Raw genomic sequence first — 22,806 nt, 5'->3', positions numbered from 1 at the left:
ACAGCAGAAGACACTAGTACTATGCAGGCAGTGACCTCTGCTCCTTCCACCTCGGAGGAACCATCCACTACAGGGGCACCTTCTCGGTCAACGTTGCCTGCCTCTTCCAGTGTGATCACTGCAACTGAATCCTCAACTTTGAGTACAGCAGGAGACACCAGTACTATGCAGGCAGTGACGTCCGCTCCTTCCACCTCAGAGAAACCATCCACTACAGGGACACCTCTGTCAACGCTGCCCGCCTCTTCCAGTGCAACCACTGCAGCGGAATCCTCAACTCAGAGTACAGTAGGAGACACTAGTACTACGCAGGCAGTGACCTCCGCTCCTTCCACCTCACAGAAACCATCCACTACAGGGACACCTCTGTCAACGCTGCCTGCCTCTTCCAGTGCAACCACTGCAGCGGAATCCTCAACTCAGAGTACAGTAGGAGACACTAGTACTATGCAGGCAGTGACCTCCACTCCTTCCACCTCGGAGAAACCATCCACTACAGGGACACCTCTGTCAACGCTGCCCGCCTCTTCCAGTGCGACCACTGCAGCGGAATCCTCAACTCAGAGTACAGCAGGAGACACTAGTACTATGCAGGCAGTGACCTCTGCTCCTTCCACCTCAGAGGAACCATCCACTACAGGGACACCTTCTCTGTCAACGTTGCCTGCCTCTTTCAGTGTGATCACTGCAACTGAATCCTCAACTTCGAGTACAGCAGGAGACACTAGTACTATGCAGGCAGTGACCTCCGCTCCTTCCACCTCGGAGAAACCATCCACTACAGGGACACCTTCTCTGTCAACGCTGCCCGCCTCTTCCAGTGCGACCACTGCAACTGAATCCTCAACTCAGAGTACAGTAGGAGACACTAGTACTATGCAGGCAGTGACCTCCGCTCCTTCCACCTCGGAGGAACCATCCACTACAGGGACACCTTCTCTGTCAACGCTGCCCGCCTCTTCCAGTGCGACCACTGCAGCGGAATCCTCAACTCAGAGTACAGTAGGAGACACTAGTACTATGCAGACAGTGACCTCTGCTCCTTCCACCTCGGAGGAACCATCCACTACAGGGACACCTTCTCTGTCAACGTTGCCCGCCTCTTCCAGTGCGACCACTGCAGTGGTATCCTCAACTCCGAGTACAGCAGGAGACACTAGTACTACGCAGGCAGTGACCTCCGCTCCTGCCACCTCGGAGGAAGCATCCACTACAGGGACACCTTCTCAGTCAACGTTGCCTACCTCTTCCAGTGTGATCACTGCAACTGAATCCTCAACTCAGAGTACAGTAGGAGACACTAGTACTATGCAGGCAGTGACCTCTGCTCCTTCCACCTCGGAGGAACCATCCACTACAGGGACACCTTCTCTGTCAACGCTGCCCGCCTCTTCCAGTGCGACCACTGCAGCGGAATCCTCAACTCAGAGTACAGTAGGAGACACTAGTACTATGCAGGCAGTGACCTCCGCTCCTTCCACCTCGGAGGAACCATCCACTACAGGGACACCTTCTCTGTCAACGCTGCCCGCCTCTTCCAGTGCAACCACTGCAGCAGAATCCTCAACTCAGAGTACAGTAGGAGACACTAGTACTATGCAGGCAGTTACCTCCGCTCCTGCCACCTCGGAGGAAGCATCCACTACAGGGACATCTTCTCTGTCAACGTTGCCTGCCCCTTCCATTGAGGGTACTACAGCGACCCTAAGTACAACTAGTGTGACTGATAAGCTGGGTCCATCTACCACCTCCTCCAGTTCCACAGAAGCGAGTCCTGAAACAAGCACATCAGAGGCATCTACATCTACCGGTATGAAAATCTCCACCATTGGGGCCCCTTTCACTTCCACTATTACCCGTTCACACACATTGACTCCTTCTGAAATTAAAAGTTCCTCTGTTAGGGGCCTATATTTTCATATGGTAATGATGTTTATCTCCTAGCACACGACTGCAGGGCTTAATGGTTTGCACTTGTTGCAATCATGCTTCTTGGCGCATTACGAAGTTCTTGCATCAGTTTACATGGCCCTTAATATACTTGAGTCCAGAATATCTTCAATACCTATTAAGGTGTTATATCCCCGTTTGATCAGTGCTCTCTTTGTGGGAGTTTTCTCCGTGGTCCCTCATGAGTCAAGGCACACGACGTATATCCACCATGTAACCAGTGGCGTAGCGTGGGTTGTCAGCACCCGGGGCAAGGCAAGTAATTTGCGCCCCCTAACCTGTGGATTTGCGCCCCCTAACCCATGGATTTGCGCCCCCTAACCCTAACCCCCAGATGTTGCGCCCAGTTCGGCCGGGCCCCCCTGCAGCCCCCACGCTACGCCACTGCGTGTAACTCCTTCCTGGCTGAGAACCATTCTTTATTGAACTCCAGGCCCTTGGCTTAGGCTTCCTTGATTTCAGCAAGCAGCTAAAGTTCTGATTAATTGATTTTATGTATTGCTCTTTCACCCTCACTATACACTTAGAAATAATAGCATTAGGCTGTACAGTATATAAATTATTATTGTCATCATCATCATATATGAGGGCTCTTTTGTCGGCTTGTTCTTAAATATTGTTAATGTTCTGTTCTCTTCCTCTTGCTCAGCTTCTTCCACCACAGTTGTCCCTCTTGGGTGCCTTAATGGAGGAGTCTTTGTTGGGGGTCATTGCCACTGCCCATCTCCCTATACTGGGCGACGTTGCGAAGAGGCAAAGAATGAAATCCAAGTGGGTAAGTCTTAGTACAAATTATTAGTACAATCCTCCCGCCCTCTGGCTCTTCCTTTGGAAACAAAAGCTCAGGAATGTCCGGGTATGTGTAGTAATTTTCTAGGTGGGCAATGCTTGTGGTCCTGCGGCCAACTTGCTTGATTCAAAGTGGTGTGTTGCTTCTGCGGCATCACCCTGACACCTGCAGTTTAAAAAGCTTCTGATACCAGCAGGAGCAGCAGCAGCTGGACCAAAATGTCACCTGCCTCAGGGCCTGGAGACTTCCTGTCAGCAAGAGTAGACTACACTGAGCTGATACGCGCACATTCCCATGTATTTCACACCCTTTGCCAGCGCCCTTTCTCTGCACACTTGGTGTGGATCCAGAAGTCATTCATGTTGTTTCCATGATCACTGTGACTCAATGGACACCGAAAGTGCTCATCCTCACATCTGAAACTGTGGCTGTACCTTCATGTTTAATGACTCCTGTGTTTTCTGATCATAGTGACTGTTGTGGCCATAATCCATGTCTCTGTAACAGTGAGGAATAGGGACTTTAGACCAGAGATGGCGATTCACGGCTCGCATGACTTCAAGAGATTCGTGAATGTCTTTGAGCAACAGGTGAGGGGCGGCTGGGAGTTCACAGAGGATGCCCACTCAGGAAAATGATCACTTCCAGGCAGACCTATTGTTACTTTTGAGTCTGGGTCCCGTTAACATGCAATTCCTTTGTGGTAAACTTCATTAACAGAGATTTGTCCGCTTAGCACATCTGGAAACAGTCAGTTTTCCTTCCTTTGAAACACCTAGATATCCAGATGTGGAGATGTAGCCATCAGATGAGTATAGAAAGCTGTTTCTGTAACTTGTAGCTCAGAGCTGATGGTTCAAACCCTAATACACACATCAGGAACCGTCTTCCTAACTGAAAGACAACGTTAAAGTGACAAAGGTCATCTTCCAGCCTTTATAATCATCCCATCCCTTTGGCCAGGCTGGAGTCCAAGAACAGCTGGGGGAGGGCCACCGACTAGCCATGCCCAGCACAGGAGATACCCCAAAGGTGTGTCGGAAGGGTGGAGGAGTTCAAGGAGCACAGCAGGATAGAGAGGTCCTACTCAGCACACAGGAGGGACCCAGAATCTGCTGGGATGGGGGGTTTGGTATTCCTCAGATCAACAAACTGGTGTCTTGTACACCAGTTTGTACATGTGGAGTATTTTGTTGTTTCTGATTTTTGGTGTTGCCTTTTTGGTACGTTGTAAACATCAGAAGGATTGCTGACATGCACACCTTCTAAGCTGTTGATGCTTCCAAGTGGCAGTACCTCCTCTGCTCCTGGCCAGACCTGCTCTAGATTGCTGCTCCTCACATTCCGTGGTCACTGCAGAGGAGCTAAGATTTTCTTTCTCTCTCTGTGCAGATGAACATCTTCTATTCGGGCGTTTTTGGGTACCAGGGCATACATGTGATTAATCTGAGGTGAGGCACAGAATAGATAAGTTTGGTGACCAAGCATTGGAGAGAGTGTGGTTTTGGGTTCCACCAAATTCCTTGGCGCCCAATGTAAAACACCACACTCCCTTGAACACAGAAGCCTGAGCAGGCCATGCTGACCCCCCTCACAACAGGCCAACTGGGGGCACCTTCACAGCTGGGGCTAAATGATTTATCCTTCTTGCTTCCTGCTTCTTGCTTCCAGGCGAGGCAGTGTCATCGTGGACCACAATGTGCATCTGCGTGAGCCGTTCTCAAACTTCAGTGGTTCTTATGAGGCATCCATCAAGGACATCATGCAGGTCCTGAAAAATAATTGCACTTTCAACCAAACAGGTGAGGCAGCAGCTGCCACTGGCTGGCTGGCAGCTTCCTGAGCGAAAAGGCTTCCTTTGCTTGCATGCCACGGGGCAGCTCTTGCCGCTACATTCCTGCCCCGTATCTGGCTTGTGGAGCGCGAGGAAAAGGTTCCTTATAAGACGTCTCCAGATCAGATGCCACGAGGAAGCAGAGGCCATCCAAGGGCAGCAATCCTGCCCCTTTTTATTTGGGAGTGCCGTATTTTTCGCTGTATAAGACACACTTTTCCCCTCCTAAAAAGTAAAGGGAAATGTGTGTGCGTCTTATGGAGCGAATGCAGGTTGCGCAGCGATCCCTCTTGTTGTTCTGGCTTCTGGAATTCAGAATATTTTTCCCCTTGTTTTCCTCCTCCAAAAACTAGGTGTGTCTTGTGGTCTGGTGCGTCTTATAGAGCAAAAAATACAATAAATCCTGCCGGCATCAGTGGCACTTAAGAGCTTGTCCACTTCTCTACTTGTCAATCGGAGCAGTGAGACAGCCGGTGACCCACCTCTCTACAGAATCTGAGCAGCCTCACTGAGCCCAAGCCCACCCCCCGCTCCCCTGACCCAAACAATCATGCTGTTTCTCTAGGAACAGAAGTACGGAAGCTTATTGGGGGGAAACGTAGTCTTCCTAGTGTGCCCATTTCACAGGCAGCAAGCTTCATCTATGCCAGATCTGAGGCCAGCTAGTGTTATCCATGCAAGCTGAGGGAGACCCAGTGACAGACCCCTTTCACGTCAACAACCCCAGCAGAGACGGATGCCAGGGTGCGGGCTGAACATAGGAGGGATGGCAGAGGAAGTGTGTTTCCTTCAACTGGTGGCAGGGAGACATGGCGGGTGGGGGGGGGAAGAGGTTCCTCCCCTTGGATGTCCCCCCCCCCGTGATTTCTTCCCTGCAGAAGCCTCACCTTTGCTTTCCCCCTCTCCTTTAGATCAGCTCTGCTTTACTAAAGAAAAATCTCGTGTGACTCGAGTGCCCCTGAGCCCTGAAGGTGAGGACTGGGGTGTGAGAGGGGGTCAGTGTGTGCTTAACCCACTCCTGATGCTGAAGAGTTGCAGTGGGCTGTCTGGATGGGGGCGGTGGAGCTGTATGAGGAAGAAAACATGGCCACCGCATGCAAACAAATGCATTGCTGGTGTGGACACTGCAGATGTTGCCAGGATTCTGCAAAGTGCAGTCACAACTGAGATGCACAGGGGCTAATCCTTGTCCCATCAAGTGCAATTAACCTGTGGGATTCTCTGACACAAGTCTGGAGGATGAGAGGAAAGGGTTTCATGGCATTGTGGCTGTATACCACCTCCATATTCAGGGTTAGTCTAACTCTAAGTTGCTGGGAGAAGCAGAGTCAGAGAGTGTTTCTGCCGGTGCCTTTCCCGGAGACAAGTGGCTGAGCATTCTGGGATGCTGAACCCTCTGGGCCTTGGACCTAATCCTGCAGCAGGCTCCTCTTCTGATCTCCTGGTCTCAAGCATGCCGGCGGTTTTCTAAGAGGCACTTGCGTTCTCCCGTTTCTGACTCTGCTTCCTTCCTTCCCCTTTCCAGATCTGTCAAAGGAATGCAAGAACACCTCTGTGGTGGCAAAAAACATCCAGCAATTTTACGTGGCACGAAACGTCAGTGGCAACCTCCAGTGTGTCTCTAACTGCAGCGTTTGGCACCCCGACCCCTTCAGATGTGTGAACGGAAACTGCTATATCACCCCTGAGGGGCCCAGTTGCTAGTGAGTAGCATGCCAGGGGGTGAAGTGGGTGGTGCCCGTAGGCTGTTCCTACCAGCTGTGCTAGTTGTTGTGGTTTAGTTGTTTAGTCGTGTCCGACTCTTCGTGACCCCCCTGGACCAGAGCACGCCAGGCACTTCTGTCTTCCACTGCCATCCGCAGTTTGGTCAGATTCATGTTTGTAGCTTCGAGAACACTGTCCAACCATCTGGTCCTCCGTCGTCCCCTTCTCCTTGTGCCCTCCATCTTTCCCAACATCAGGCTCTTTTCCAGGGAGTCTTCTCTTCTCATGAGGTGGCCAAAGTCTTGGTGCCTCAGCTTAAGGATCCGTCCTTCCAGTGAGCACTCAGGGCTGATTTCCTTAAGAATGGAGAGGTTTGATCTTCTTGCAGTCCATGGGACTCTCAAGAGTCTCCTCCAGCACCATAATTCAAAAGCAGCTGTGCTAGTAGGAACCATTTAAATGTCATTTTTAAGGAAACAGTGTCATTCATGTGCATGTTGTCTTTTGCTGCAATTCCCCGTGGGCACCAGTCACCACTGCTCCTGCCTTGGATTAGGGCCCTGGATGCCACCCAGCCCCCCCCCCCCGCGAATTGCAGCATCAGAAACACCCCCTGCTGCCCGCCCCGTAAAGAACCCAGGCATCCTGGGCCCCATTACCTGCCTCCTTGCCGGTTTTTGACGCTGCCTTTCCTCCCACAGCTGTGAGCAGTCGGACTCCTACTGGTTCGTGGGCCGGCGCTGTGAGCAGGGCATCAGCAAGGTGGGGGTGGCCGTGGGGGTGGCCCTGGGCCTGGCGGTGCTGCTGCTGATCATCCTGGTCTTGGTCGTGCTTCTCTGCTGGAGGCGCTGTTGCCCGAGGGAGAAAGGACACAGGTAGGAGGAGGGCTGGGCACTCAAACTCTTGTCAGCTCGGTCAGCTCCGTGTCCCGGTCAGTCTCTGCTTTGCATCTTCTCTCAATGACCACCTTGGGGGGAAAGTTCACTGGGATTGGAAAGGCATTCTCTGTGAATTGCCCTGGGAACTACGGATGAAGGGCATTATACTACTACAACAACTAATAACCACATTGTAGAAAGGCTATCCAAGCTGCTTGTGTCTGGATGGAGCCCCTCAGAGGCCCCGCTCCTCCCTGTCTCACTCTCTGCCCTATTTCCAGCTGCTGGTGGGGGGCTGCAGGTTCATGATTCGGTCACCCCCCTCACCGCCATAGGTCAGTCTCTGCTGTTTTCAACTGGCGCTGACTCTGGAAGCTGTCCTTGAAATGGGCTGAAGGACAGATCTTTGACCTGATGGCCTCTGTTGGTCTCCCACTCCCAGGCTGACACATTTGCCTCCTGATGAAGAGAAGCGGTATGAAAACGAGCCCGAGTGGGTGTTCCATCCCGAATGCCCTGCAACTGCCACAGGAGGTATGTGGGGCAAGGTCTCGGCCAGGAAGGGGAGGCCATGGTGGGGGTGGCATGCCTTGGCGTCCATGTCAACTGCTGGCACCCAAAGTATGCTTCCTCCCTTGACCTGCGGGTTAATGCATGAAAGAAAATACGTCGATGGAATTACAGGTGGTCTGGGGTTGCAGAAGGGGTTCAGGTTGCACAGAAACATTCCACCCCACATGCAGAAATAAGAAAGGGGAGAGCCAGAGGGGAGGTCAGACACAGCCAGGTCCCCAGACTGCAATCAGACAGAAGGGCTTTCCGTGCCCTGCCACCCCACCCTGCCCTGATCCAGGAGAAGGAAATAGAAATAAATAAATGAGCCCATGTGGGGGTTCTCATGTACTCTGTGCTCTGGGAGGGAGCGCTAGGCACCTGAGGGGGAGGATGAGCCTCAGCCCTGATTACGGGCTGCATTATCACCCCAGGGAAGACCACTTTGCTTGCCAGAGCTTAGAAGATGCGGTTTGTAAAAATAAAGCAGATTCTAGCTGGCTCTGTAGGTCCCTCCCTTCTCGGAAGAGGTCTGGGGGGGCAAGTGGAGAGGCTGGACTGGGGAGAAGGGAAGCCCAAATCTAAAAATATGACTGACATGCCCCCTCCTACTTCACCCTTTGCACAGAAGACCCTTTCGCTGGTGACAGAGACAGCTCCTTCCGACCACGCCTGGAAACGGTGGACACATCTTTGCCGGTACAAGAAACGAGGGCCTCTGGGGTTCGGTGTGTGTGTGTCACAGCTGAGAGACAGCAGGCAGGGATTAGAAATGGCGCATAAAAGCACAGCCAGAACAATCCGGGAGCAGAGCCAAGACCTTTCCCAAAAAGGACAGTGACTTTTTGAATTACGAAAAAAAGCACATGATCGGTTTATAACATTATGGGTGGTGAGCAGACAGTGGACAAGAGGAGGGCTATCTCTCATGATACAAAGTCATTCCACAAAGCCAAAATGCAGGAGCTTCAGAATGGGGGGGGGGGGGAGTCTTTCTTCACACTGGTGCCGTAACTGACATATGGAATGCCCTGCCACAAGATGTGGCAGAGGCAGCTACCTCTTGGAGAGCTTTAAAGGTGCATGGTTGGTTGTGTGTGGCGTGAGAGGTGGACCAAATTCCTGGCAGACCTGAAGTCCATCAATTAAAAGCTACCAGTTAGAACAGTGAAATGGAGCCTCCAAGATCGGAAGCCGTCTGCCATTTGGTGCCGGTTGCTCAGGGAGCTGGCAGGGGATCCGCGTCAGCAGCAAGGAAGGGCTGTTGGCTCCATTTCCTGCCTGTTGGCTTTTCTTCTGGGCCAGAATCTGGCCAGAATCCGGACGCTGCTGCAGGTGGACCTTAGCTCTGAGTAGTGTGGCGCTTTCTGAAAGGTGCTTGTCATTTCCGCTGACCCTGCCTCGCTCTTCTGCTTTCTCCTTCTCTCCCTGCTCACTGCAGACGCGGATCGCTCGGCCCCACTTGGCCCGGCTGTGAAGAAGCCCCGGGGCCGTGGGAAGGACGCTGGGTCTGGATTCGCACAGGACATGATGCCTTCCTGCTTCCTCTCGCACTTCAGGACTGGGGTGCTGCCGCCCCCTTGAACACCAGCGCCTCTTCGTGGTGATGCTGGAAGGAGGAGGTGGAGGAGGAACAGGGCCCCATGGGGGTATTTGGGCTTCTGCCCCTGAGGACTTGCGTTGCCCACAGAGGCTGAACTTGCACAATCACATCCCTCAGCGAGGAGCCTTTGACGACTGCCTGGATGCCAAGGCCATCTGGTGCAAGAGGAGGCTGCCTTGCAAGGGTCTCGCGTCGTCTCTGCAGGTCGGGGGCCATAGCTAGCACTTTTGGTACCTTTCTGTACCAACCTATTTATTTCCCCTTTGCCTCTCTCCAGTTTGGCTCTGGATTCCTCCCTCCAACCCCAACCTGCTCCCACTTGGCTTTTCCTTCTCTTGGTACAAACTTACCCATCCCCTTCCAGCCCAGCCCTGATGACCCACGATGCCACACACCGGTACCCACAGAGTTGCATCCTGAGATGCGCCACAGGTTGGATGCACAGTGCAATTGGTGGGTTGATTTCCAAAGGGGTGCCCCCCCAATGCACAGGTGAGGGGTTCACACCCCTTAATTCACCATGTAATTTGTATAGGATAAGTTATTTGGCAGCGTAGGCAAAGTCAAAAGGAAAAAAAAAACCTTTAGCACTTTGTAATCCAAATTTCTGATAGTTCCTTCGGCTTTTATATATATATTTTATGGAAACTTTGCTGCTTTATCCACTCGAAGCTTGAGGCTTCTCTTCCAAGGGAATCAAATAGATCCCAGTGCTTGCAACTCGATCCCACCTCTCCTCCGCTCTTTGCAGCACAGTTTGGGCTGGGAGAGTCTGCTGACAAGTGCAGCCAGATCCAGGTGCTCAGAATATCCCTTTGAGCCTTTTACAGGGGTACATAGCCCCCTTGCGTTTCCCCGGCCCACACCCTTCAGAAGATCGGGTCTTTCCTCGAGGACTACATCCATGCTACGATGGGGTCAGGGGCAAACTGGAAGTCATGAAATTTATTCTCAGTTCACCAAGTGAGAAACCGAAACTATTAGAATAAAGTGTCCTTAACCTGCTGCCTGTCTTCTTGGAGGGGTATTTAACTGAAGTTTAGATTACTATCTCTGTTTGGGAGACTACTGCAGGGAAATAGAGACATTCTGGAATCACATCAGAAGCTGGGATGGGTTTCGTAAGTCTGGGACTGGAAAATTGGGACACTTGCAGAGTGTGTGTCCATTTGTAGAATTAGAAATGCTGGTTTGATTAGATGCCTGTGGTGGTCATGTAAGGAAATAAAGGCTTTCTGGGAAATGATATATAATGAACTGAAAAAAATGTTTAAAATAACTTTTGTAAAAAAACAACCAAGAAGCATTTCTATTAGGAATTAGAGGTACTGACATTCCGAGGGAACAGAAAAGACTCTTTATGTACGCAACAATAGTATCATGGATGCTACTAGCCCAGAGATGGAAAGAAGAAAGAGTCTCAGAGAGGAATAGCAAACCAAGCTGTTAGACTTACACCGGAATGGCAAAATTGACCCGAAAACTAGAGACCAAGAAGACAAGAAATTCAAGAAAGAATGGGGAAAGTTTATAATTTATTTAGGAGACCACTGTAAGAAGATGAAAACATTAGCAGGATTTGAATCTCACTTGTAATGTAACAAATACTATGGACAATATGGATAGATATAAAATAGAGATTACGAAATAATATGCAGTTGAAAATGTTGACAACAGGATGCATGGGGGCGGGGGGGGGGGGGAGACCCGAGATTCAGAGTGATCTCTCTACATGGATGTGTATTTGGCATGGTTATAAATTCATATTTGTAAAATCAAATAAAAATAATTTGTGCTGTTTGTTTAGATGCCTTTTGACTTTCCCTGCTTTGTACTGTGGTCTTTCTCCATGGTTCCTCACCCCCACACTTCCAATTTATTTACTTTTTAAAATGCAGTGATAAGATTCAAGGGCCCCTGAGCAAGTGCAGAGTGCACTTCTCTCAGCACCCCTGAGAAGCCACAGCAAGAACCGGAGCAGGGGAAGAGCTTGCAGTGGAGCTAGCTTTGTGTGAGCAGAATTGGGTCCCAGCGGCTCTTTTTTCTGGAAATGAAGCCTTGGCTAAGGGGGAGGCCACAGAGGTTCTGCAACGAGCTGCCCCCAAGGAGATTGTTTTGCTAATTAGCAGCACCAGTCTGGAGGAAGGCTGAGGAAGGGCACTTAAGTTCCCATTTGCAAGTACTTTCCTCAAACTTAATCCCTCTTCCCCAAAAGGGAAGACAGAGACTTTTTAACTGTTTGGCCCCTTTGCAGAATTTGGGGGGGGGGGGGATTTGGATCAGGAAAAGGACGTTGGAGGAAAGAGCAAAAACTTCTGTGTCTTCAAGGATGCTGCACTCTGTGTGTGGAGCTGCTGGTCAGCAAAGCGAAATGGTGGGAGAATGGCCTTGACCAGGGTCTCATCTGGCCCCCGGGGAGGTAACTTGGGTGCTGCTAACCCAGCAGTTTGACTTCACCCCCAGAGGCACACTCCATTGTCTCTTGAGGCAGACGGATGCCAACAACAACAACATTTCCCACTGAGGTCATGTCCTTTCAACCAGAAACTGCGCAAGGTATGCCCTAGAGTGGGTCTGCACCTGCTCTTCTGGCTTTGGAGGCAGTTACGTAGGGATCCTGCTCAGGCGTGTATGTACTTTGTGATTTGCTGCCAGCTTATATTGCAATTTTGCGGTTTGAGCCAGCAGCCATGTACTCCATCACTTTTATTTCAAGTTGTAAACCAATCTTCCTTTATTGCTCTTGTCTGGGAACTTATTGTGGGCACAAAGCCAAGGGAAGGTACACACAGCCATGACAGATGCAGCTTTGAACCTGAGACTCAGGAGAGCGCACAGAGGGACACTCATGGCTGGTGTGTTTGTGTGTGCGGGTGGGTTCAGACGACACCTCGCAACACCAGAGAATCACAAATTCTTTCTAGTTGGAACTGGTCCACCAGATGGTAACTCAGTACCACAATATGGTTACTAGTGAAAGCAGATTTAGAGGAGCATGACTGGTTCGCCCGCACTGGGCACCAATCCGAGGGGGCGACACAACAGTAATGCAGAATGGAAGGTGGGAGGCAGGTGGGGGTGTGTGATTAAATTTTGGCATCACACAGGGGTCTGATGAAATTTGAAAGTCCCCCACTGGGTACCAGGATCTGTGCGATGTTTGCCACTCATTGTGCCATTGCCACCAGGGTCCTATGTATTTGCTTCCTTTGGGTTGGAAGTGTAATCCCAACCATGGGGAGTCCAGACAAGCCACCATATTGAGCTTTGAAGTGTTAGGGAAGTGCTTTTTGGTACCAGACTCCTAATCTTGCTCTTCTCGAACTCATTTTTTTATCTGAACAGCTTCACGCATAGCATCCATTTCCTATCCTTGATGGGCATTGACATGCCTGCAGCATAAATCCATTTGTTTGTTGGGTGTGATGTTCTGCAATCCTTGTGCGTACATTGAGGAGGAAACAGTATGCTTCCTATGAGATCCAGGACTCCTTTAACAAACACAAGTGCCATGCATGCTTAACCATGTTTCCTTTATGAAAACTGCCATAAAGATGTTGGCGTTCCTGTACCGCAAATTGATGGCACCACAAGAATCTCCTCCAGGTGTTGAGGAGGAGGAGGACATGCAGATTGCAGCAGAATCTCTGCTCTACCCGCCCCCCGCGCCCACATTGTACCAGATATGTGGTCAGGGGGACAGAGCCAGATCGAAGGCCCTGCCTCAGTGCAGCTTGGCAAGTACTGTGGTGCAAGGCTCTTACATTTCTTTGTCACATGTGGATGGAAAACACCACGGGTCCTCCAACTGCAACAAGGAAAGCTGGCGATGAACGCACACTGATGTGCCCATTCAGTGAACAAGCAAGACTACAAGCAGCAAAGACGGTATGTCCGCGACCAGTGAATATTGTCAGGGGAGGGGTGTTTCCAGCTACCCCACCCTTTGCCCTTGGAAGCCTTGCAAGTGGTTGCAGGAGAGGGACTGTGAGCAACATCCTGGCAGGGGTGTTTCCAGGAAAAAGGTGAAACTGTGAAGCTCCCTTGTTATTTTTGCTCTTGGATGCTGCATAGCGTTCAGGTAATCTTGTTATATTTTTAATATTGGAATGGTTGGGGTTTTTTTTGGTATGTTGTTATATTTGCTATTGTTTTCCTCTGTTATTATGAAATTGCTTTTGTAGCGTTTGTTTGAATTGCACCCCTGTTTCTTTGCTGTAAGCCACTTTGAGCATGGTTTTGTGCGTGTGGAAAAGCAGCATACAAATGAAATGAGTGAAATGAAATGATCAGTCGGGAATCAAACACAATCCATAATTGCTGTTCCAATGCAAACAACGCCGGCTGAGGACGCCTCCAAGTACACAGCACAGCAGCAGGAAGAAAGAAGTGTGTTCCACACATCAGTGTGAGCGATGCATCGAGCATTTCATCCTCCAAACATCAGGTGAACTTGTTTCCTGACGCAGCTCGTAAAAGCCAAGCCCTAAGTTGTCCTTTCAACGTAAGGACTTTCAGCTGATGGAACATAGATGGAAGCTGAGGCTCCAAGACTTTGGCCTCCTCATGAGAAGAGAAGAATCCCTGGAAAAGATGTTGGGAAAGATGGAGGGCACAAGGAGAAGGGGACGACAGAGGACCAGATGGTGGGACAGTGTTTTCGAAGCTACCAGCATGAGTTTGATCAAACTGCGGGAGGCAGTGGAAGACAGGAGGGCCTGGTGTGCTCTGGTCCAGGGGGTCACGAAGAGGCGGACACGACTAAACGACTAAACAACAACACAACAACGAAAGTGAAAGAGAGTCTACCACCTGAGGCTGTCAGTTCCACGACTGAACAGCTCCTCAGAAAGTTCTTCCTAATGTTTAGTTAGAATCTCCTTCCTTGCCATTTGAATCCGTTGCTCCGAGTCCTCCCCTCCAGAGCAGCAGAAAACAAGCTCACCCCATCTTCCCAGTGATGGCACTTCAGATATCTGAAGACGGCTATCTTGTGCTCTCTCCATCTTTTCTTCTCCAGGCTAAGCATCCCAAACTCCCTCAGATGTTCCTCCTAAGGCTTGGTTTCCAGAACCTTGATCCTCTGAGTCACCTTTGTCAGCACCATTTCAGGCTTGCCAGCATCCTTCTTAACCTGGGGCCCCAGAACTGGACACGGTCGGACGCTGCTTGCTGTTTTCTGCACCTTTCCCTTTTTGAGCTGAGCACAGCTCAGGGTGCGGCAAGAACAACGACTCAGTGCATAGCAGGAGGCTACGTGCAGGGAAATTGCTTGGATGCCATGGGGCAAATTTGGCCAATATTTGATAAAAGACCCAGTGGGGTGGGGTTGTTAATAACAAAGGAGGAGAGAGAGGGGAAGGCTTCTGCCCAGACCAATCACAGGAAGCTTGAGACACCCTTTTGGACACCATGGGAGGAGCAGGAAAAGGACACTGGGTCCCTGAAGGGCTCCTCCTGTGAAGTGATCTAGTCATGTAGGTGGCCAGGGTAGACTTGGCAGTGGGCCTCAGGCCTCACAAGGCAGGGTGCCAGCCAGGACTCCTGGGTTCTCAAGGAATTTGGTGGGGCTGGGTGGCTTGCAGAGAGGGAGGGCCAGGCCAGCAGTCAGTCTTTCCCTGGGCAGGGAGTGGCACTGAAGTGAGTGGCGTCAGCACTTTGGCTTCTTAACGGTGCAGCTGAGTCACCCTGTGACCTCCGGATCGGGCCCTTTCCCTCTGAGCACCTAGCAACTGGCACATACAGAGGGCAGTGGTGTCGCAGAACCCCTTCGCATGGCTGGCAAAAAGAAGAAGGGGAGCCCAGGACCCCTCAGGAGACTGGATAACCCCCACTTGGGTTTGGCCTGCAGATAGTTTGTGGCCCCCACCCTTTCCCTGCCCAGCTGTGGCACCCAACCCACCTTTATTTATTCAGCGCAATTGCTTATTGTTTATGGTCCCGCAACCTCGAGGATGGGAAGTAATAAATGCCAGCCATCTCCTCTGGCTGGGAAGGATCCTCTGCAGTGCTTGGCACTGTCTGTCCCACAAAATGTAAGGGCCTTCTTGGGGTGCAAGATCCCCCTGGGCAGAAGCTTCAGGTGGGTTCTGTGTTGCAAGCCGGGGGAGGGGGTGCATGGGGGAGTCTCGGGGTGTGTGTGTCTGTGAAATAATAATAGTAATAGTAATACTACTACTACTACTACTACTACTACTACTACTACTACTACTAATTTATACCCCGCCCATCTGACTGGGTCTCCCCAGCCACTCTGGGTTCCAACCAAATATCAAAAAACAATACAGCATCAGACATCCCTAAACAGGGCCACCTTCAGGTGTCTTTTAAAAGTAAAATAGTTCTTTATTGCCTTGACATCTGGTGGGAGGGCGTTCCACACGGCGGGTGCCACCACCGAGAAGGCCCTCTGCCTGGTTCCCTGTAACATCACTTCTTGCAGGGAGGAAACCGCCAGAAGGCCCTTGGCGCTGGACCTCAGTGTCCGGGCAGAACAATGGGGGTGGAGACGCTCCTTCAGGTATACTGGACCGAGGCCGTTTAGGGCTTTCAAGGTCAGCACCAACACTTTGAATTGTGCTTGGAAACGTACTGGGAGCCAATGAAGATCTCTCAGGACTGGTGTTATGTGGTCCCGGCGGACACTCCCAGTGACCAGTCTAGCTGCTGCATTCTGGATTAATTGCAGTTTCCAGGTCACCTTCAAAGGTAGCCCCACGTAGAGCGCATGGCAGTAGTCCAAGCGGGAGATAACCAGAGCATGCACCACTCTGGCCAGACAGTCTGTGGGCAGGTAGGGTCTCATCCTGCGGACCAGGTGGAGCTGGTAAACAGCTGCCCTGGACACAGAACTGACCTGTGCCTCCATGGACAGCTGTGAGTCCAGAATGACTCCCAGGCTGCTCACCTGGTCCTTTGGGGGCACAGTTGCCCCATTCAGGATCAGGGAGCCCCCCCCACAAGCCCGCCCCCTGTCCCCCAAGAACAGTGCTTCTGTCTTGTCAGGATTCAAACTCAATCCATTAGCTGCCATCCATCCTCCAACCACCTCCAGGCCTGTTGCCAGCCTGTGACGGAGCCCCTGGGTCCTTAGTGGGTCATGAGCCATGGTGAGTCTGCAAGCCTTCAGGTCAAATCCCACTCCCACCAGAAACTTAGTAGGGGTCCTGAGACACCCCACGCCCCCTCCCAACCTCAGTTGCCCTGTCTGCAGAGTGGGGATAATTCCACCAGCCTACCATATGGGATTGTTGTAAACATTAACTCTCTAAATTCCGATGCTAAACTCTTGTCAGTGATAATAACAGGAACAGGAGGCACAGCTGGGTTTTCCTCTGGGGGAAAAGTGTCTCCAGCGGAAGAGTGTGAGAGTGGCAGGGCGAGGTGTCTCTGCTCATGCACAGAGGGCGGTGGAGGTGGGATGGGGCTTTTCTGTTTCCCTGTAATCTCAGATGTTCCTACTTGGCACAAAAGGCCCTCGGATTGGACTGGTGCAAAGCCATTTCAGGCCTCCAGTGCCCCCCCCCCCAGGCTGGTGTTTCCATGGTCGGGCCTTGCAAAGAGGCCCCCCCTCACCCTACTCTATGCAACTGACCATAACTGCTCAAGATAGCCTTAAATAAACAAATTGGAGTCCAGTAAAACCTGTTCAGAGTCTTATCTTGGGGGAGGAAGGAACTGCGCAATAGTGCTGTGTTCAGATTTCTAACTGCCCTCTGCATCCTCCTAAGTGGCAGTGATAGTAAAAAAGGGATCTCAACCTTTCTATGTATTTGGTGGCGAAATAAACAAGTCATCCATCTGCAGCTTTCTTTGACTCAATCTTCAGAGAGAGACTGTGTGGCGGCATGAACCTGAGGCCTCAATGGTGAATCGAAGTTTAAGTTTAAGTAAGCTCCACGGAAGCAGCAGCCCATAAATCAGGAGTAGCCCGCTGGATCGTCTCTGCAACTCAGTGCGCTGGGTGTTCGGATGTGATGCTAAGCCAAACTGTGTCTTAACTCCCCGTTGCACAGCAAGAGCTGGGGCAGAGCAAAATCGCCTTGAGGGGAAAAGGCAGGATATAAACTGATTAATCAATTGATAACAAAGCAGCCACATATTTCTCGCTGTGCCCCCAAGCACACGTGCTCATTCTCGCTAATTCATAGTTTGCCTGAGCTTTACATGCAAATGAGACCAGTGTGGCCATGAAGATCACTAGGGATCACTAGGGAAGGGAAACTGTCAATATGGTAAGGCCTTTATGCAAATCTCTTGTGTAACCGCACATGAAATGCTGTGTACGGTTCTGGTTGCCAGGCCTCCGAAAGGAGTGTTTTGGAGCTTGGACAGGTTCAGAAAAGGCATCCGGAAGGATGAAGGGCCTTGAGCAACACTCCTAAGAAGACAGGACACACCACTGGGGGCTTTCTTTTGCTTAGGGGGAGAAAAGATGAGTAAGGGGAGATGTGACAGAGGTATGCAAAATTAGGCAAGGCATCGAGAAAGGGGACGGAGAGAAGCCTTCCTCTCTCACAACGCAAGAACCCATCTGGGATCATCTTATGAAGCTGAATGGCAAAGGAGACTCAGGGCAGACTTTTCGTTGTAAGTTACAATAACGATTACAAAAATCGCAAGTGACACAAAGATACCTTAGTGAAATCACAATGCCACTGCAATATTCAACAGGATCCACTGCACTGGAAGAGGAAGGAGGTCTTTGTCCCCCAACTGCCACCACACTCCTAGGGAGCGGGGACTGTGGAAGCCCCCAAGTCCTGCCAGCACCACTGATCTGACCCCCACCTTTTAGTTTCTGTGCTTTCAAGACTACAGGTTTGGAGCCCCCCCTCCCCAACTCCAAGTTGGGCAAAGGTTGTGGAGCTGCTCTGATGGAGGAGGAGGAGAGATGGCCTAGGTGGAGTCTTGGCCAGGAGGTGTCTATTTGGGGCATTACTGAGAGGCATTTAAGTGACAAGGCAGAAGCCCAAGGGATGCTATTTATAGCCCTTGTTCTGTGGCTGCTCCTATTAGATAAACAGATTCTTGGGTATGGCTGGTGCTCAGAGCCCTTTCACCTGGGCAGGTAGCACGTCCCACTTCAAGGCAGGCAAATGAGCCCAAATGGGCACTGCCTGACGTCAATCCGGATTTATCAGAAACCGATACGGCCGAGATAAACACATGCTTGCTCCTGGCGCGAAGGCAAACCGACACCCGGGGTCGTGCCCCAGAGCTTTGTACCCCACACAAGTCTTGTTTTCCCTCCACCGTTAACAGGGCACTAGAGATATATTTGAAACAACAACGTCTGGACTCACACACAGCCTTCTTTCATTCTCTTTTCCCAGGACTACAGAAATGTAATCAGATAGGATTGCTGAGATGCAGGCAACGGGCACCATTATTTTTATGCTTCACCCAACTACATTCACACCGTTGAACAACCTCAGGAGGGGAGAGCGAGGGAGAGAGACGTAAGCCCATGGAACCATGTCTCACCCACCCGCAACATTCTCACAGAACATGTACAGAGATAGGCAGTCTCTCTGTCTCTCTTTCAGCCTCTCTCTCACGCAGAGACACACACCTCAAGGGCCAAGCGGTGGGTTCTGGGCCTCAGATTGTTCTCCTCCAGCTTTCCTAGGGAAACTTTCCTAGGCGCCTTGCAGGATAACAAACCGCAGTAACATTGGATTCTGCACTCAGCAGCAAGGTCTCTCACTGGAACTGGCTCACAAGTCCAGTTGTGTGCAGATACTGAAGCATCACTTGCACGGTGATTGTGGAAGATGAACACGGAGGCCACAGGAGGTCTTGCAGACTAGAGGAGCACCAGAGCTGCAGCGAGGACCAGCCTGGTCTGAGACGGAAGGCCAGATATCCTCAGCCTCCTGAAGCCAGGGTGGCCAAAGTGGGTCACCCAAAATTCATTGCTGGATTTTTCTGTCCATTGCATCAGCACAACTCAGGATTGCTTCTAGAATATGTCCTTCTCTCTCTCTCTCTCTCTCTCTCTCTCTCTCTCTCTCTCTCTCTCACACACACACACACACACACACACTTTTTGCCGTAATATTTGCCACCTTGGACAGTTTGAATTTTAAAACCATAGCAGCCCTTTTGCAAATTGTTAGATATTTCTTGCAAAGGAAACTTGCACGGGGTGGAGGGGGGGAGCACTTTTCCCAAGCAGTGTGTTACAAAATAATGATGATGATGATTTTTATTGTTTTATAAGTAAAAATTACAGTTGTTAGGATTATCACAAAATCTAAATGTTATCTCAAAACTCTCCCACCAAACTGCCCCTCCCCCTTTGGCCCTGGTACAGTCTTAGTATGTTAAAGGATGTTTAAAAGTTCTCAAAATTCATCAGACTTGTTAAAAAGATTATCAAGGTTATCAGTGCTTTTTTCCCCTGGAAAATTGGGTGCTGGTACTCAGTGTGAAGTTGTTTCAGTAAGTGCCACACATTTTAACAACAAGAAGAAGAAGTGCCAGTGCTGCGTACCCTTGAGGACCCCCTGAAAGAAAGCACGGAGAGTTGTCAAAATTGATCAAAAGTATAAAAAAATACTGGGGAGGTATTATGAAGTATTTCGTGCATTCCACATCACACCATATTGGGGTAATACCACCCTGGATGTTTAGCTGTGATTCTTGCATCGCAGGGGAGTTGCCTAGATGACTCCCTTGGGATTCCTCCCAGTCTGTGATTCCATGCTGTTGGACAGCGCAACGGACTCCCCTGGAATGTGCTGGACTCTCCTTCCCTGGAGGTTTTTAGGCAGAGGTTGGCTGGCCATTCACCCGGGATGCTTCAGCTGAGATTTGTGGGTTGCACTAGAGGACCCTTGGGGGTTCCTTCCAAATCAGCTCCCCCGCAGTCTCGCCATTGCCCTTTTTGCCTTTCCCTCATTCAATCCCTTCCTCACCTGCTCTAGGGAGGGGCCGGCCTGGCTCACAGCTCCCCCCCCTGCAAATATTTGCCCAAGGTCCTTTGTCAAAGTCGCTATTTACACTGGGCGGGCTGAGCACCACACTTGGAACATACCTGCCAAGAAGGACTGCCCTCCCTCCTTACCAGTGCCCGTTCCGTGCCAGCGGGTCAAATCCCCCCCCCATACCCAACTGACCCACCACTTCCCAGGGTGTTTCCTCCATGAGACACCTCCTGCTGGACGCCTCTCCCTGAAGGTGACACATCCCTGCTCTTATCAGAAGAATTTTGAGGGATGGTGTGGCCAGCCACCTTCTCCTCCTCCTCTTCCTCCTCCTCCTCCTCCCCTCCCCGCTAGAAATCTCTCTCTGGAGCTTGGAGCTTCAATCCAGCTTTGGTGCTGATCGGAGGAAGGTGCGCTCCTTGACCTCTGCCTGGGAAACCCTCTGGCACCTGCCCTCCCCTTTGCCAGCGGCCCTGGTGCCTCAACCCATGAGACCCAATGACTGGAGAATGGGGGTGAGCCTCTTTGCTCTCTGCCTCTGGACGGGGCTGATCACGGCCTCCTCCACAGAGGGTAAGTATTTGGGAGCGCAGGAGCCTTCTGGATGCGGTGGGTGTGGCGGGGTGGGAACTCTGCCGCTTGGGCAACCAGCTGCGTGGTGGGTGCATTTGGGGTGGAGTCACAGGAGAGTCGCCAGCCCCCGTGCCAGGGCTCAACGCATGCCAAGGCTCCTGGCAGCCCAAGCCCAGAAGCTGTCACTCATCCGCGAAATACCTAAATTAATTTTTTAAAAAGAGACTTCCCTGGAGCATGTGCAGAGTCCCATTCCCTCCTCACAGAGAAACTCAGTCAGATGAGCAACATCAGGGGAGCCAGATTTTCTCTAGTCCAGCTTTCCATTCGCTACAGTGGCTGACTAGATGCCCCCATGAGAAGCCCACAAGCCAGGACAGGAGAGCAGCAGCCCTCTCCTGATGATTTTCTCCCCACTGATGATGAGCGTCCTGCGGCAGACTGCCTCTCATCCTCATACACGACCATTATGACTAATAGCTACGGAAAGCCATGATTTTGTCCAAGCCTCTTCCAAAGCCACCCACCTTTGTGGATGTCACTGCATCTTGTGGGAAGGAGTCCCATGGTTTAACCATGTGCTGTGTGAAGAAGGACTTTCTTTTCTTTCTCTCGCTCCTCCGCTTCATCTGTTGGCCCCGGTTGGGTCCCAGACAGCTTTCTGCTGATGGGTTTATGGAGTATTTCCCCTGATTTGTTTGCAGGGAGATTAGAAGGTGTTGGCTTTCTAAGGATTATAAAACAGGCGCTCTCACCCCAGACTTTCCAGGGCAGTTCCCTGCCACTTTCTTTTCCCTTTTTCTAAAAAATAAATAATTGTTTATTTAGTTTTCAAAAGTTTACCATCAACAATATGTTTCATTTATCAGGTGATGTCCCACGCCCCCCCCTCCATGATGTTCAATGTTTATCCTTTAATGCTGCATATTTTAACTTATAACCACTCCATTTATACATCCCAAATTATTAGCCTTAATGTATTTCCACTGTTGCTCATATTTCAAATGCTGCCCATCTTTCCATGCAATTTATAATAGTTCTTTAGATATTCTACAAAAGGTTTCCAATCCTCAAGGGATGTTTGGTCACATTTGTTCCCTGCCACTTTCCTTATTGCAAACAATCCCGTCTGCTGGGGAAAGAGGGTTTTCTGCACAGGAGCAGAACTGTAAATACCCAAACTTGACTTGCTGGTGCGCGGCTGAGGGATCGTCCGCACTCCCGCTTTCCCCACCACTCCCCCCCCCCCCCGGAAAACCTGCTCTTTACTGCTCAGTTGGAACAAACGTCCATCGGGTTTTCCTCAGACTGACGTTTGTGCCGATTCAGCAGCAAGGAGAAGGAAATGGGAAACTGCTCAGACTCGTTCCTAGAAAACACAAAAGAAGCAGAAAACCTCTCGGACCCGTGCTTTGTAGACATGGTGCAAGTGTGGGCAAGCCCTGAATTCTGCCTGAATGTGTGTGTGGGGGGGGGAGGTCCCTGTGGGCCAAATTTGTGGGGGTGGCTGACAGTGCTGTGAGAGTGGGTGGGTGGAAACTAAGGCTCTCCCTCCCTGAGTCCATCCAGCCACTGTCCTTCTGTTCTACAAATGCCAGTTTCCACCCGGTGGGCCTTCAAGTCCTGGAGTAAGCACAGGAAAGAACAAGAGCTTTATTTGTTTATTTAAAGGTGGTTTCAGGTGATAAAAGACGCGGGCGGCAGGGGACTCACGTTGCACCGTCCATGCCCCCTCCCCCCGCCTTTATAGGCAACGGGCAGGACCCAGATTGGGTGTTGTCACAAGTCACACCTAGTTTTATCCTCCACATATTTGACATTGAGGCAGAAAGAGTGGCTGTGGGAGGCTGAAGGCTCCGGACCTCTCAGCCGGTGGCGGCAGAGGCGGTCAGGAAGCTGGGCTAGGGCCTGGGAGAGACCAGGATTCAAATCCCCACTCAGCCTTGTAGCCCACTGGGCGATCTTGGGCCAGTCATGTTCCCTCGCAGCCC

General features: G+C 51.0%; 1 protein-coding gene and 2 long non-coding RNA genes across 4 annotated transcripts in view; 2 read left to right on the top strand and 1 right to left on the bottom strand.

The window, feature by feature from the left end:
* The window catches only part of LOC310663241, a 33,131-nt gene extending 10,632 nt beyond the window's left edge, over positions 1–22,499 (top strand). The window contains exon 2 of the long non-coding RNA XR_014504423.1: positions 21,119–22,499. This is a non-coding gene — a long non-coding RNA (uncharacterized lncRNA). The remainder of the gene's footprint in view (positions 1–21,118) is intronic.
* LOC310662995 (mucin-3A-like) lies at positions 1,439–9,677 on the top strand. Of its 2 annotated transcripts, XM_083410462.1 has the most exons (11): positions 1,439–1,810; positions 2,600–2,725; positions 3,212–3,330; positions 4,133–4,191; positions 4,412–4,542; positions 5,486–5,545; positions 6,100–6,277; positions 6,980–7,153; positions 7,599–7,690; positions 8,337–8,407; positions 9,150–9,677. In XM_083410462.1, the coding sequence occupies exons 1-11, from the start codon at positions 1,453–1,455 to the stop codon at positions 9,183–9,185; spliced, it is 1,404 nt and encodes a 467-aa protein (XP_083266588.1). In that variant the 5' UTR covers positions 1,439–1,452; the 3' UTR covers positions 9,186–9,677. The 2 variants fall into 2 exon arrangements, with proteins under 2 accessions (XP_083266588.1, XP_083266587.1); XM_083410461.1 differs by having other exon boundaries at positions 8,337–9,677.
* Positions 19,507–21,390, bottom strand: LOC310663258. Its single transcript, XR_014504447.1, has 2 exons — positions 21,343–21,390; positions 19,507–20,071 (listed from the first exon to the last, which is right to left on the bottom strand). It is a non-coding gene; the product is annotated as an uncharacterized lncRNA (long non-coding RNA).
* Positions 22,500–22,806: the final 307 nt, after the last annotated feature.

This window comes from Podarcis tiliguerta, assembly GCF_965153285.1.
Source record: "Podarcis tiliguerta genome assembly, chromosome: 13".
Taxonomy (NCBI): domain Eukaryota; kingdom Metazoa; phylum Chordata; class Lepidosauria; order Squamata; family Lacertidae; genus Podarcis; species Podarcis tiliguerta.
The sequence above is the reverse complement of the archived record's forward strand: the minus strand, read 5'-3'. Positions and strand labels throughout refer to the sequence as shown.

Excerpts from the sequence above, each read along its gene's own strand:
- LOC310662995 (XM_083410461.1), top strand. The coding sequence starts at position 1,453 with ATGCAGGCAGTGACCTCCGCTCCTTCCACCTCGGAGGAACCATCCACT. Across the intron at positions 4,543-5,485 it reads TTGCACTTTCAACCAAACAG|ATCAGCTCTGCTTTACTAAA; the intron begins GTGAGGCAGCAG and ends CCTCTCCTTTAG. Across the intron at positions 7,154-7,598 it reads CCGAGGGAGAAAGGACACAG|GCTGACACATTTGCCTCCTG; the intron begins GTAGGAGGAGGG and ends TCCCACTCCCAG.